Source organism: Chaetura pelagica, unplaced genomic scaffold (assembly GCF_000747805.2).
Source record: "Chaetura pelagica isolate M959 unplaced genomic scaffold, ChaPel_1.0 scaffold130, whole genome shotgun sequence".
Lineage (NCBI taxonomy): Eukaryota > Metazoa > Chordata > Aves > Apodiformes > Apodidae > Chaetura > Chaetura pelagica.
This window is the reverse complement of record NW_009951915.1, coordinates 540,790-554,315: the sequence shown is the minus strand read 5'-3', so window position 1 is coordinate 554,315 and position 13,526 is coordinate 540,790. Positions and strand designations below refer to the sequence as shown.

General features: G+C 50.0%; 2 protein-coding genes across 2 annotated transcripts; one reads left to right on the top strand and one right to left on the bottom strand.

Moving 5' to 3' along the window:
* Window positions 1-131: 131 nt before the first annotated feature.
* On the top strand, window positions 132-3,460 carry LOC104386104 (chromosome unknown open reading frame, human C1orf35). Its single transcript, XM_009994645.1, has 8 exons — window positions 132-225; window positions 433-586; window positions 1,532-1,577; window positions 1,668-1,750; window positions 1,893-1,965; window positions 2,340-2,419; window positions 2,742-2,898; window positions 3,350-3,460. Exons 1-8 carry the CDS (start codon window positions 132-134, stop codon window positions 3,458-3,460), a joined length of 798 nt encoding a protein of 265 aa, XP_009992947.1.
* A 5,438-nt stretch (window positions 3,461-8,898) lies between these two features.
* ARF1 (ADP-ribosylation factor 1) lies at window positions 8,899-13,323 on the bottom strand. Its single transcript, XM_009994497.1, has 4 exons — window positions 13,149-13,323; window positions 12,377-12,487; window positions 11,559-11,683; window positions 8,899-10,515 (listed from the first exon to the last, which is right to left on the bottom strand). Exons 1-4 carry the CDS (start codon window positions 13,294-13,296, stop codon window positions 10,354-10,356), a joined length of 546 nt encoding a protein of 181 aa, XP_009992799.1. The 5' UTR covers window positions 13,297-13,323; the 3' UTR covers window positions 8,899-10,353.
* Between the last annotated feature and the right edge of the window lie 203 nt (window positions 13,324-13,526).

The following is a 13,526-nucleotide window of genomic DNA, read 5'->3' as shown; positions in this document are numbered from 1 at the left end:
CCCCCCGACCCCCAAAGGGTTGTACGGAGCATTTTGGGGAGGGGGGAGGCAAAACCCGGTGTTTTCTACCTTTGCAGGTATCACCGACCACCTACCCCACCCCCTTGAAGGGGGGGGGAGGGTCTGGCACCATGTTCAGCTCCTCCCGAGGAGGGGTCCGGGGGGGCCAGGACCAGTTCAACTGGGAAGATGTCAAGATGGACAAACAGAGGGAAAACTACCTGGGTAAGAGCTGAAACCCCCCCCCCCATATCCTGACCGTGGGGGGATGTGTGTGTCCCTCACCCCCCAGCACAGCTCTTGGGGTGTCCTTGGGAGGTTTTTTTTGGGTGTGAAGGTTTATTTTTTGAGTCTGGGGGGTGTGTGTGTGTGTGTGTGTTCATCTCTCTCCCTGCAGGTAATTCCCTGATGGCTCCATCTCTCTCCCTGCAGGTAATTCCCTGATGGCTCCCGTGGGCCGGTGGCAGAAGGGGAAGGACCTGACCTGGTATGCCAAGGGCAAGAAGGACACAGCCCCGGCCCTGTCCCGGGAGGAGGAACTGGCTGCCGTCCGCCTGGCCGAGCAGGAGGCCATGATGGCTGCCCTGTGAGTCCTTACCCTCCAACATCCCCCCAAAAAATAAAGGGGGGCAAAGCCTCCCTCCTCCTCCCCCCACATCCCAGAATCATGGAGTCGTTGAAGTGGGAAAAGGGCTTTAAAATCATCCAATCCAACCGTTCCCCCCCCAGCCCTGCCCCGTGTCCCTCAGCACCACATGGATGTGTCTGTTAAACCCCTCCAGGGATGGGGATCCCTCCCCTGCCCTGGGCAGCCTGGGCCAGGCCCTGACAGCCCTTGCCAGGCAGGAATTGTTCCCCAGATCCAACCTCCACCTCCCCTGGCACAACTTGAGGCCGGTTCCTCTTGTCCCATCCCTTGTTCCTGGGGAGCAGAGCCCGACCCCCCTGGCTCCAACCTCCTCTCAGGCAGCTGCAGAGCCAGCAGGTCTCCCCTCAGCCTCCTTTGCTCCAGGCTGGACACCCCCAGCTCCCTCAGCTGCTCCTGCTCACACTTGTGCTCCAGCCCCTTCCCCAGCTCCCTTGCCCTTCTCTGGACACGCTCCAGCCCCTCCATGTCCTCCTTGTCCTGAGGGGCCCAGACCTGACCCCAGCATTCCAGGTGTGGCCTCACCTGTCTGCTATCACCACCCTCCTTGGCCACCTGGGCACACTCTGTCTCATCTCCAGCTGCTGTGACCAACCCCCCTGGTCCTCCTTTTCCCCTGGGCACTTTCCAGCCCCTCTTCCCCAAGCCTGATGCGGGTTTGTTGTGACTCAAGTGCAGGACCCAGCACTTGGTGTGGTTGAACCTTGTACAATTGGCCTCAGCCCGTGGATCCAGCCTGTCCAGGTCCCTCTGAAGAGCCTTAACTCATCAATCCATCCTGTCCAGATCCCTCCGTAGGCCCTTCCTACCCTCAAACAAATCAACACTCCCACCCCACTCGGGGTCACCCGCAAACTTACCGAGGGTCTGCTTGCATTTTTGTAGGGGCTACAAGAACGTGAAGAGGCAGCCCACTGCCCTGAGCAAGGAGGTAAGGGGGGGGTCCCCAGGCATCCCCATGCCACCACCCCTGCTTTTGGGGCACACACACAAACAGGAAGGTCCTTTCCCCACCCCACAGGACCTGGCCGAGGTGTGCAAACGTGAAGGCGCCGAGCGGGACGAGAAGGACGTAGATCGACTGGTGGGCTTGGGCAGCTCCAGGTACTGGGGGGGCACCCAAATACCCCGATTCAGGGCAATTAGATTGTTGGGTTGTTTTTTTTTTTCTTTTTACCATTTCTGTGTGGGGTTGTCTGTTGTTGTTTTTTTGAATGTTGTGACTCGTGGCAACGTCTCTCCCCAGCAGCAGCGCCGGGCGGGTGATGCTCTCCAAGGAGGACAAGGAGGCAGCCAAGCTGGGGCTCTCTATCTTCACGGTAGGTCTTCCTCCTGAGGTTTAAAAAAAAGCCAGGAAAAAGGCAAATTTCTTTAAAATGTATTGAAAAGCAAAGCTGGTGGTGGTTGTAGCACAGAGACCTGCAAGAGCTCCCCACGTGCTGTTTGCGCAGCCTCAATTTTTTTGATTCGGAAGCAGCTCTTGGTGGGTATTTTGATTTTAGTTCCAAATTTAATTTGAATTTAATTTTTTTCCAAATGTAAGTTTGTGCTGATTTCTTTCCAAATTAATATTTATTTTTGTTCTGACTTGTTTCCAAGTTAAGTTTAACTGTTTAAGGGAGAGAGATTTCTGAGCCGAAGCCAAGGGCTCACAGACTCACTCCAGATTTTTCCCCCCCTCTTCCAACCTTAGCACCAGAAAGTCTCCAGCAGCCCCGAGATGTCTGGTTCCAAGAAGAAGCAAGAGAAGGAGGAGAAGGTGGAGGAGAAACGGTGAGGACTGGGACCACCCCTTTGGTGGGAAACCATTAGAAATGGTCTTTTTTGGGGGGAGGAATATTTTGCAAAATGCTTCTCTGGCTCCATTTGGCATCGAGCTTATGCTGCATCTGCCTGAATTACCTCAAAACCTCTTTGTTTTTGCCCAAAAAAAACCCTTTTTATTTTTTGTGCTGGGTGTTTCTCCTTGGCCAAGGAGGGATGTGATAGGATGGTCATGGAGGGAGGCATGGGAATGAGCTTGCAGAAGAGCTGGAGGGATGTGTGGAGCAGGGATCCTCACTGCTTGATCTCTTCCTTGCAGACCAGAGAGCAGCAAGAAATCCAAAAAGGAGAAAAAGAAGAAGAAAAAGAAGAAACATAAGAAGGAGAAGAAGAAGGACAAGCACCACAAGAGGGACACTGCTCCATCATCCTCTGATTCTTCTTCAGACCAGGATGAGAGGTGGCTGGGTTGGGATGAAGCCCGGGTGGTGGGGTGTCATCACTGGAAAATGGGAAGAAGGATTTAGGAGAGCCACGTGGTCATGGTTGGCATCAGGATGCCCCATGGGCATCTCCTGGCTTTCCAAAATCCTTTTTTCATCCCGAATCACAGGATGGTTTGGGTTGGAAGGGATCTTTGAGATCATTTAGCTCCAACCCCCCTGCATGGGCAGGGACACCTCCCACCAGCCCAGGCTGCTCCAAGCCCCATCCAACCTGCCCTTCAACACCCCCAGGGATGGGGCAGCCACAGCTTCCCTGGGCAACCTGGGCCAGGCTCTCCCCACCCTCACAGCCAAAAAATCCCTCCCCAATATCTCACCTAAATCTCCCCTCTTCCATCCTGAAGCCGTTACCCCTCCTCCTATCACTCCCAGCCCTGGTGAAACACCTGCTTCTCGGGTACCCCTCACTTGTCCCCCCTCCCATCCTTTGCAGGCACCACGGCAGGAAAGCCCAGCAGCAGCACCCGGAGACACGAAGAGGAGCCGGAGCCGCTCCCCTCCATCCCGTGGGGGCCGGCAACGCCACGACACCGATTCGGACTGAGAGAGAGAGAGAGAGAGAGAGAACCTGGGGTTCTGTTTTGTTTAATTTTTTTGTTGTTGTTGTGGGGTTTTTTTTTGGTATTTCCCCTCCCCGTGGAGCTCTTGGATGAAATGACGCAAAAACCAAAGGGGCGGGTGGTGGGGGCTGAGCCTGGCACAGGGCGTGGCCTGCAGCCCCCCCTGCCCTCCCCCGGGGTCCTGCACCTCCCCTGCCCTCCCCAGGGGTCCTGCAGCCCCCCCTGCCCACCCCTGGGGTCCTGTACCTCCCCCCTGCCTGCCGAGCCTTTGGCAGAAGAGGATGGTGGTGGGGTGGGAGGTGGGAACGCTGCGGGTGCCTGGCGTTTCTGGAAAGAGACTCTGGATGCAGTTGTTTATATTAGTATGGTTTTTAATGTCTTCTTTCGATGCTCTCGAGTCACTGCTGGCCAAGTGGCTGCAGGAGAGTTTCATGGAATTCCAGACTGGTTTGGCTTGGAAAGGATCTAAAGATCACCTAGTTCCAACCCCCTGCATGGGCAGGGACACCTCCCACCAGCCCAGGTTGCTCCAAGCGCCATCCAACCTGCCCTTCAACACTTCCAGGGATGGGGCAGCCACAACTTTCCTTAGACCCTCCCTTAAGTTCATCAGCTGCAAAATAAAACCTGGGGCTTACACACTGTTAGGGGGTCTTGCATCTTGGTCCTGATGGTTTTATGATGGTCAGGCTCTCCAAGGGGGGTCACTTCTGCTCTCCATGGGGTGATCAGTGTTCTCCAGGAGGTGATGTGTGCTCCCCATGGGACCACACATCCTTTCCATGGAGTAGGTGCACTCCAGTAGGCTATGAGTGCTCTCCAAGGGCCATGAGTCCTTTCCATGGGGTGATAGGACCTTTCTATGGGGTGACGTGCTCTCCATGGGGTGGCATGTGCTCCCCATGGGGCATCACATATCTCCATAGTGCACACCTACACAAGTGACCAGGGGAGCACTTAGGAAAAACCCCCTGGGATCCCCAGGACAGGGCAGAGTCCTGCCTGTGCTTTTCCAAGGTGACAATCGCCCTCCCTGTCCCCAAAAAGCTTTAATTTGGGCAAACCCAAGCAGGAACTGCTGAATTCCTGTTGGGACATGAAGCAGAGGTGGCTCCATCACCCCCAAACTCCTGCGGGGGTGGCATAAATCATCACAGGGATGTCCAGGCCATGATGTCCTTAGGCAGTGTCCCCATGTGTCCATGTCACCTGAGTGGGGATGGAGCAGCTCATTTCCCAGGGATGAGTGTTTTCCCAGCCCAAGTCCTGGAAAAATCAGGGGGCTTGGTGGCTCAGGCATTTGTGGGTGACAGTGATGGATGTTCCTTTTGGTTGAGAAATGGCCTTTTTGTATTTAAAAAAAAAAAAGGGGAAGTGCCCTAATTAAGGGCTGCAAGGAGAAGCTCTGAAGTAATTAATTCCTCAGCTGATGGGGAGAAAGGCTGATGGGGCTGGAGCGTCTCTTGCAGACATTGGCCCTGCTCACGGGGCAGGGATTCAGGATTGGGAATTGCAATCCAGGATTTTAAACCTCAAAATAAAAAAGGTGAGTATTTATGTGCTCTCCTCCCCCTGAAGGAAGGGCTGGGTGGGTTTTACATCAATAAATAGGAATATTGATCCAACTGGAGCAGGATTGTCCCGAGCAGCTCTGGAGTGTCTCTGGCTGCCGGAGCAGCCGTGCCAAGCACGAGGGCTTCGGTTGTGTCATTAATGATGCAATTTCTTCTGCTTAAGACAGGGTGGTTTGTGTGTCTTGGCAGACAAAAGCCCTGGGCTGGCGACCAGCCTCAGTTTGTGCTTTTGGCAGCGTTGGGAGGTGCGTGTGCATGTGTGGGGGTGTGTGTGGGGGGTGTCTTCTGTCATCTTGGTGCCCGTGTCCACAGCCCTGCCTGCAGCCGAGATGCAGAGCTGCTGGTTTGGGGTGGGATCAGGAGTGTGTAACAAGGGCAGCATTTATCTGGGGGGGACACATGCACTGTGGGACCAGGGCCATCAGCAGAGATAAAGCCCTTCTGTCCTGCTCCCCTCCCTGCCTGCCAGCACGTGCTTAACCCCACCAAACTGGGCAATACCCACAGTGGTTGCAAGCCTTGGCTACTCTGCACACACCCCCCCACTCCATGATTTTTTCCAGGGGCTTGTCATGAGGTTATTCCTCTTGGTCTGAGCCCCTGGATCTATCCCAGGGACCCACTGTGTGGCTCCCATGTGTCACATGTGGGGTAACCCCAGGCTCAAGTGCTTCCTGGTCAGAGGCTCTGACCCTGCTGGCACTCACCTGACTGAGCTCACCAAGCTTGGGGTTATCCCTCTGGGTTTTCTGGGGGTCCAGCTTGTGACTGGTCGTTGCTAGAAGGGCCCCAGGACAGTGATGGGGATGGTGGAGCAGGGCTGGGTTTAACAGGAACTCAGTGCTGGGAGCTCAAGCCTGAAAAGGGAACTGAAGGAAAGCTGAACAATAACCACAAGCAGAGAAAAAAACCCAGAGCCCATGCAAATCCCAGCTCTGAGTCATGCTCCCTCCATGGACTTCTCCTTCCCTTTGCCTTCCAAGAGGAGGGTGGAATGGATCCTGTTGGCAGTTTTGTACCCACTGCAGCTCGAGCCATGAGCTGGTGTCTCCCCCCGCCTCAGAGCTCAGCCTCTCCTGCCCTCAACCCCTTCAAAACTGCCAAGGCTTCACCCTCCTGCCTGTTGCTTTTCACAAGCTCAGTTAATCCATTCACGGGACTGCAGGAGCTTTATCCCACACTGAGGAAGTGGGATGGATGGAGCAGCACAGGCCACAGGGGTGAGGGGACAGCAGGAGGGTGGCTCATGAATAAGCCAGTGGAGAGCACAGGGAGGGTCAGAGATAAGCCCCCACAGTGGCTTGTATCCCCCAGGGTTGTGTTCCCCCTCCTTCAGTCCCCACTTTTGACTCCACATAGGGGGACCAGGCAGCAGCTCTTACCTCATGCACCCCCTGGAATGGGTGCACTTAAAATCGAGATCCGAGCAAAACAGTTTTGGAAAATACGGAAAATATAAGAACGAGAATGAGGGGGGGGTTAAGGGGCCCTTCCACACCCCAGGCCTGCACAGCCCCCTGCCAAGCTGCTGCCTTGGTTCCCGGCTGGGCAGAGGAGGAACAGCAGCAGCTGCAGCGTCCTGTGAGCCAGTGTTCCATGCTCCGCCTTTCCCTGCGCCTGAGCTGCCTCCCGGCTGGCTGGACGGGTGGTGAAAATCCCCCAGGGGCCCAGCTGAGCCCAGAACAGAGCAACGTCTGTGCTGCCCCAAGCAGCCGGCACAGCTCCCACAGCTCGCTGATCCCAGATAACATCAACACATTCCCCATTTCTTCCTCCCAGCCTTGGCACTGAGGAGCAGGATCTGCAGCGTGGCTGGGGCAGCCTGGACACGGCACAGATCCCCCTGCTGTCATACCTGGGGTGACACCGTGTTCAGTCCCCACTTTTGACTCCACATAGGGGGACCAGGCAGCAGCTCTTACCTCATGCACCCCCTGGAATGGGTGCACTTAAAATCGAGATCCGAGCAAAACAGTTTTGGAAAATACGGAAAATATAAGAACGAGAATGAGGGGGGGGTTAAGGGGCCCTTCCACACCCCAGGCCTGCACAGCCCCCTGCCAAGCTGCTGCCTTGGTTCCCGGCTGGGCAGAGGAGGAACAGCAGCAGCTGCAGCGTCCTGTGAGCCAGTGTTCCATGCTCCGCCTTTCCCTGCGCCTGAGCTGCCTCCCGGCTGGCTGGACGGGTGGTGAAAATCCCCCAGGGGCCCAGCTGAGCCCAGAACAGAGCAACGTCTGTGCTGCCCCGAGCAGCCGGCACAGCTCCCACAGCTCGCTGATCCCAGATAACATCAACACATTCCCCATTTCTTCCTCCTCCCAGCCCTGGCACTGAGGAGCAGGATCTGCAGCGTGGCTGGGGCAGCCTGGACACGGCACAGATCCCCCTGCTGTCATACCTGGGGTGACACCGTGGCTGCTGGGCTGGGGGTGCTGCCTCCTACGTCAGCCACCTTTTCTTTTTTAGGGATGGGGGACAGGAGTGGGGAGCTGTGCTTATTTCAGCAGCCCAAAGCGATGGCAGCAGAAGAGCTGGCCAGTCAAGCTCAACTCCCTCCCAGCACAAAACAAATAGGAGTCCTGCCCTATTAGGCATGCAAAGATGCTGATTCAGAGCTTGAAACCGAGGGCGAGATGAACAACTGGGAAAGAATAACCTGACTCACAGGAATTTTGTAATCCCCTTGCTTGCCCAAGAGTATCTACCCTTCACTACAGAGACAAGTGCAAGGAACAGACACAGGGCTGAGGGAAACCACACCTGACCTCCTCCTGCAGATGCCCCAGCTGAGGACAGGGCAGAAGAGACACCCCCTTCCCTGGATAAGCCTCTGCACGATGGGGCAGTCCTAGAATAAACTCTCCCATCTCCTCCTGGCACTCACACAGGGCCCCAGGTTTCCCTACCTGCGAGGTTGCTCTCTAACCTGCAAAACACACCTTTCATCTTACAGTTTTCCAGCCTGTGTCAGGGAGGAATCTGCTGGAACTCCAGCCAGGAAAACTGCCAGCAGCCCAAGCGTGACCACCGGTCCTGGAAAGCTGCAGCTGACAGGGGAAGGCAGGAAGATCCAGCTGGGAGGAGCTCCACCCCAGGTGCAGGAGGGACTGCAAAATGGAAAAATGCAAACCAAAAATGTTCAGGAAGGCAGACTGTATTTTTTCCCCCCTCAAAACTGCTAATCCAGGGAGACCTTAGAGCACCTTCCAGGGCCTGAGGGGGCTAAAGAAAAGCTGGGGAGGGGCTTTTCACCAGAGAGAGCAGTGATAGGACAAGAGGCAATGGTTTTAAACTGGAAGAGAGGAGACTTAGGTTAGACATCAGGAAGAAATTCTTCACCATGAGGGTAGGAAGGCACTGGAATAGGCTGCCCAGGGAGGTTGTGGAAGCCCCTTCCTGGAGGTGTTCAAGGCCAGGTTGGATGAGGCTTGTGCAGCCTGGTCTGGTGGGAGGTGTCCCTGCTCATAGCAGGGAGGTTGGAACCTGATGATCTTTAAGGTCCCTTCCAACCTTCACCATTCTATGATTCTGTAAGTGGGAGGAGCAGGAAGAAGAACCTGTTGTGGGAAGTGATGGGACTACTCAAGAAGCAGCTCAACAGATGCCCCTGAGGCAACAAAGGGACTCCAGCAGAAGTCGGTTTATCACCAGCCACCAGGACCAAGGACCTGCTGCCCACCTCTTCACCTGCAGGAGTCCCACTAGGAATGATACATCATCTGGAAAACAACAGGAGACATCCTGATTTTTTCATGCCAATTGTGATTGGCAAAACGCTGGTTGGATTTGCACTGATCCTGCACATGGTCCTGTACAAAGATGATACAAACCAACATGATAACCAGTGCAAGTTTCATGAAACTTTTTATTCAACAAGTATTTCATTATGATTCTGCCAAGATGATCAAATGAACAGCAAGGCATAAAAAAAAATGATATAGTTAAGAGATTTTATTCTAACAGCTTTAATTACAGTGCTTGTTTGTCGAAATGAAAACTGAAAACAAGTATACAAAACAGTTGATTACTAATTGTGTATTGAAAGCAATAAAGAGTTTCCACAACACTAAATAAACCAGTTCTGATAGTTCCTCAAGTTAAAGTTTAACAGCTCCAGCTTCTTCAGTGTTTATCAAAATACAAAAGAAAAGTAAAGAGGTCTTTTTTTTTTTTTTTTCTTTTTCTGATGGCAAATCTGAACCTTGCAGTATGAGGGATGCCAAGGGTTTTCACACATATACAGATATGGGATTGTTCCAAAATGGGATTGAATACTTCTAGAGTGGAATGACTCTCCAAACTTTCATGCTTTTTGTTTTTTTTTTCCTAGATGCTATACATAGATGTTTGGTGTTTTTCATGGCAATTCTTACGTTAAGTACAGTACTTTCTGCCTATAGAGCTTAGGACCAGTACAGGCTGTGCTTTCTGTGGAAAGGTTTGCCCTCTGGAGTGGTTTACACACAAGAAAAGTACAAAACACTTGGTTGTTGTTTTTTTTTGACAAATACAACAGGCTAAAAGTGTGACTTCTGGAAATTATTCAGGTCCAATGGAAGTGATAAATCTCACCTGAACCAAAAGTCAGATGTTTAGCATGAGTCTGGCAAGCTCATCTAAACCAGGTCCAACAAATCTTTCATGAATATGAACAAATATGAGCATACACTATGAGCTACAGAAAGAGCCAAAGATCTACCAGGTATGATCTGCTTGATAACTGGATGAAGCTAATTGGGTGTCAGTCATTGCTTCACCACTTCAAAAGAATCCAAAGTCACTGCATCAGAGCTAGAAGAGCAGAAGCTATGTCAGATGTTTGCACCTTGAAGTGTTTTTACTTTTCCTTGACTACTTAAAAAAATACATAATTCAGGTTAAAAACCAACCACCAAAACAGGATCTCTCAGATCTCACAACCCATCCCAGATAGTATTCAGCTCTACTGCACAAGGACCACTGGCAACCCTTATGTTAACCCACTTAAATCCCTTCCAAGTACTAAACAGTGATTTGATTCTTTACAATAAAAAAGCTGAGTAATATTGCATAGGAGTACCAGAAACTGCCTCATTGGAAACAAAAACTATTTACATTAAATAAGAAACCTAACTGTTTTCAGGCTTGTATTTGCCACATTTACAGCATGATGCAATATATACTGTGACAAAAGAAATGAAAACAGCTTCCGGCACTCAATACCACAAAGTAGCACAGTTTGCCACATTAGAGTAAAGCGAAGGGCAAATAAGAGGAAATAAGAGGGAGGGGTGGAAAAAGAGGGAAAAAGAAGGTTTATGGTTTCATTTCTGGTTTCGGAGCTGATTGGACAACCAGTCCAGTCCTTCATAGAGACCGTCTCCACTAGTGGCACAGGTTGCCTGGATATACCAGTTCCTGTGACGAAGAGAATGCAGTCCAAGTTTGTCTGTGATTTCTGCTGCATTCATCGCGTTGGGCAGGTCCTGAGGGAAGGAAGAAGAGTTACTTTCTCCCCTACTCGCTGAGAAGAAATGCCTGTCTCCCTAAACCAGTTCTGATCATCAGCTTTAAAGCCTATAAAACAAAGTTAGAGGCTGTATGTGCTTCTAAGCTCCTCTTACAGAAAAGCACAGTGAACTCACTTTTATATTCAAGCTATCTCTTCTACACTGCTAGAGGTCTCAAAGGTTTAAGACCATGCAATAAAGCACATACTAAGCATAATTTCTCTTCAGAAAACAGAAGTGAGACAGCTGATGGTTGGATCAAGTCATTAAGCCCCTCAGCATTGACCCAAAACCACTTCCAGTGCAAGGTCTGTTTCATTCACTTCTTACTCAGGAAATGTTTTCCATGACAGCAGTTATGATTTAGGCTCAACTTCTATGATAGAAGTTGTACTCGGCTTAGTACTGCTTCTGTTTCTAGTCCTAGACAAGACTGAGTGCATCTTTACCTTCCACAACTGAGCCGGTGCAGTCGATGAAGCAGGATGCTACTCCTTTTGTAAATTTACTAGTCATATTTAAGACCCTTGGCATTTGGGGTTAAGCTACCAAGGCCTTTATAAGCAATAAAAGACAGAAACCTCAGCTCCCTTTGTGGCCTAGAGAAGTACAGGTCAACACAGCTACACCAAAAGTCAGACAGTACTTCCACCACCACCACTGATGCCCTCAGTGAAGAATTTAGGGAGGTTCTGGCATTCTGGCTTTCCCCCTGCTTGAAGGAGGCCTGGGCAGGTGCTACACTTGAGCCAAACCAGCCTTACAAATCAAACTGGTAGAATCCTTCCCTATAACTGCACACAGAAACATTTCCATTAGCTGAGACTGTTGAGAAGGATGTTCCTTTCAGATGAGAACAGGATAACTGAATACATGGGCTTGCTGTCTTCTGCAAAACTGAATGGACATTTACTGAGAGCTTATCAATTATTGCTATACTGACAACATGAATGTCAAGCTCAAGATCTAGCACTCAAAAATGTGTCATGTTTTCAAAAAGCCACCTTCCTTGGGCATACCTGTTTGTTAGCAAACACTAATAAAACAGCATCTCTAAGCTCATCTTCTGCCAACATTCTCATAAGCTCTTCTCTGGCCTCATTCACTCGTTCTCTGTCATTACTGTCAACCACAAAAATCAGACCTAGGAATAAGCAAACAATCAGAATAAGCACACACCAGCAGTTATTTACAAGTGATAAGTACTTACAGAGGTCAGAACTCTGCTTTGAAGAGAAAACAATGCAAAACAATTCAGTATATAGCAGGAAAATACTTATTACTGTAATCTTACATCTGAGAGAAAAATCTGCTCTTGCTGAAAAGGTTGTTAAATGGCATGTGCTTCATCTACATAACCACATTGTCCAATGAGTAGCAACCTCTCAAATCCTGTGACAGGACTCAAGTGCACGCACATTCGAACGAGATGATCTTTAAAGTCCCTCCCAACCTAAATAATTTCCATGATCCTATGATTATGAAGGGGCAGTAGTGGCAGAAGTGACAAACTCTCAGTTCATGGGGCTGCAGGAGCTTCTAGCAAAGGCTCTGCTTTGAAGTGAAGGCAGAGCACTGAGACGCTTGCAGGACAAAAACAAAATTCTGAGCTTGCTGTGAGTCAGATGGACAAGGAAGACTGGTTTCTGCATTTCTTCCTGTCCCTCTTTGAACCTGCACTCGCTTAACAGAAGAGCCAGAGCAGCACACAAACACACCCTTTTATCATAACAAATATCCCCCCTCCTAAAGAAACTGGCAAGATTATCATAGTAATGATATTAAAAAAAATAATCATCAGATTCTGGAAACCTGTGATTGAAGCATTCAGACTCACCTTGTGTGTTCTGGAAATAATGGCGCCAGAGTGGCCTGATCTTATCCTGGCCACCTACATCCCAGACCGTGAAGCTAATGTTCTTGTACTCTACTGTTTCCACATTGAAACCTAAAATAGAAATTACAGCAAAAATCTCAGTGAAACAGAGTTGGCCCTGGACCTATTGTACTTATCAAGTCACACTCAGAATGTCCTAACTAGAAACATTATCTTACCATTTGCATTTACTTTAAGTAAGTAGAATCTTACACTGAAGCCATCAAACATGGGTTCTCTCAAACTCCTCCTCCCAGCATCAACCCCTGTAAACTAATAAGCAACTCTAATTGCTACCTAAGCAGCTAGAAAATGCAGAGCAAACTACAGGAAATCAAACAAGTGCTGGGCTTTAAGGACTGCAATTAAGCCATGTCTCTGATCACGGTGGTCTCACAGTCACGCTCTAAAAAAGTCACTCTCAGTTTCTCAGTCTAATGTACTTGTTGCCACAACATGCTTACAAGGGTGGAATGCTCTGCTGTTGCCCATAAAGGGTTGCTCTATAAATGACTAAAGAGAGGCAATGGAGTAAAAAAGCAGAGTAATGTATCCTGCTCCCCATGCTGGAAAGTTTGGCTGTGCCTTCTTCACACCATGGATTTACAAAGTGTTTGTTCTGACAACCAAGTCAGGGCTCAGCACCAAATGAACAGAGTGGCAGCAAAATACTGCTGCAGACAATAAAACCCAAATTTCAAATCAAACAGTTATAGAAATGTAAAAATCTTACCTATAGTAGGAATAGTAGTTACTATTTCACCAAGTTTAAGTTTGTACAAAATAGTAGTCTTTCCTGCAGCATCCAGACCAACCATTAGAATACGCATTTCTTTTTTGCCAAAGAGGCCTTTGAAGAGGTTAGCAAAAATATTTCCCATCTTGAGATGTGTTCTCACTGGCCAGTGAAGTCTAGAGGAAAAAGATCACAGTATCACTCATGAGTTACCAGTGGCTGTGTTCAGACCAGGCTGTAACCAACCACCAAAGATAAGTATCAGATAATCTGAATTCTTTAAATACTCCAGCCATTGCTGTGCATTATTTTTCTCTGCACTGAAGCAACACAAAAATTAACAGATATGCCCAAACTTACTCCTGGTAAAAAGAC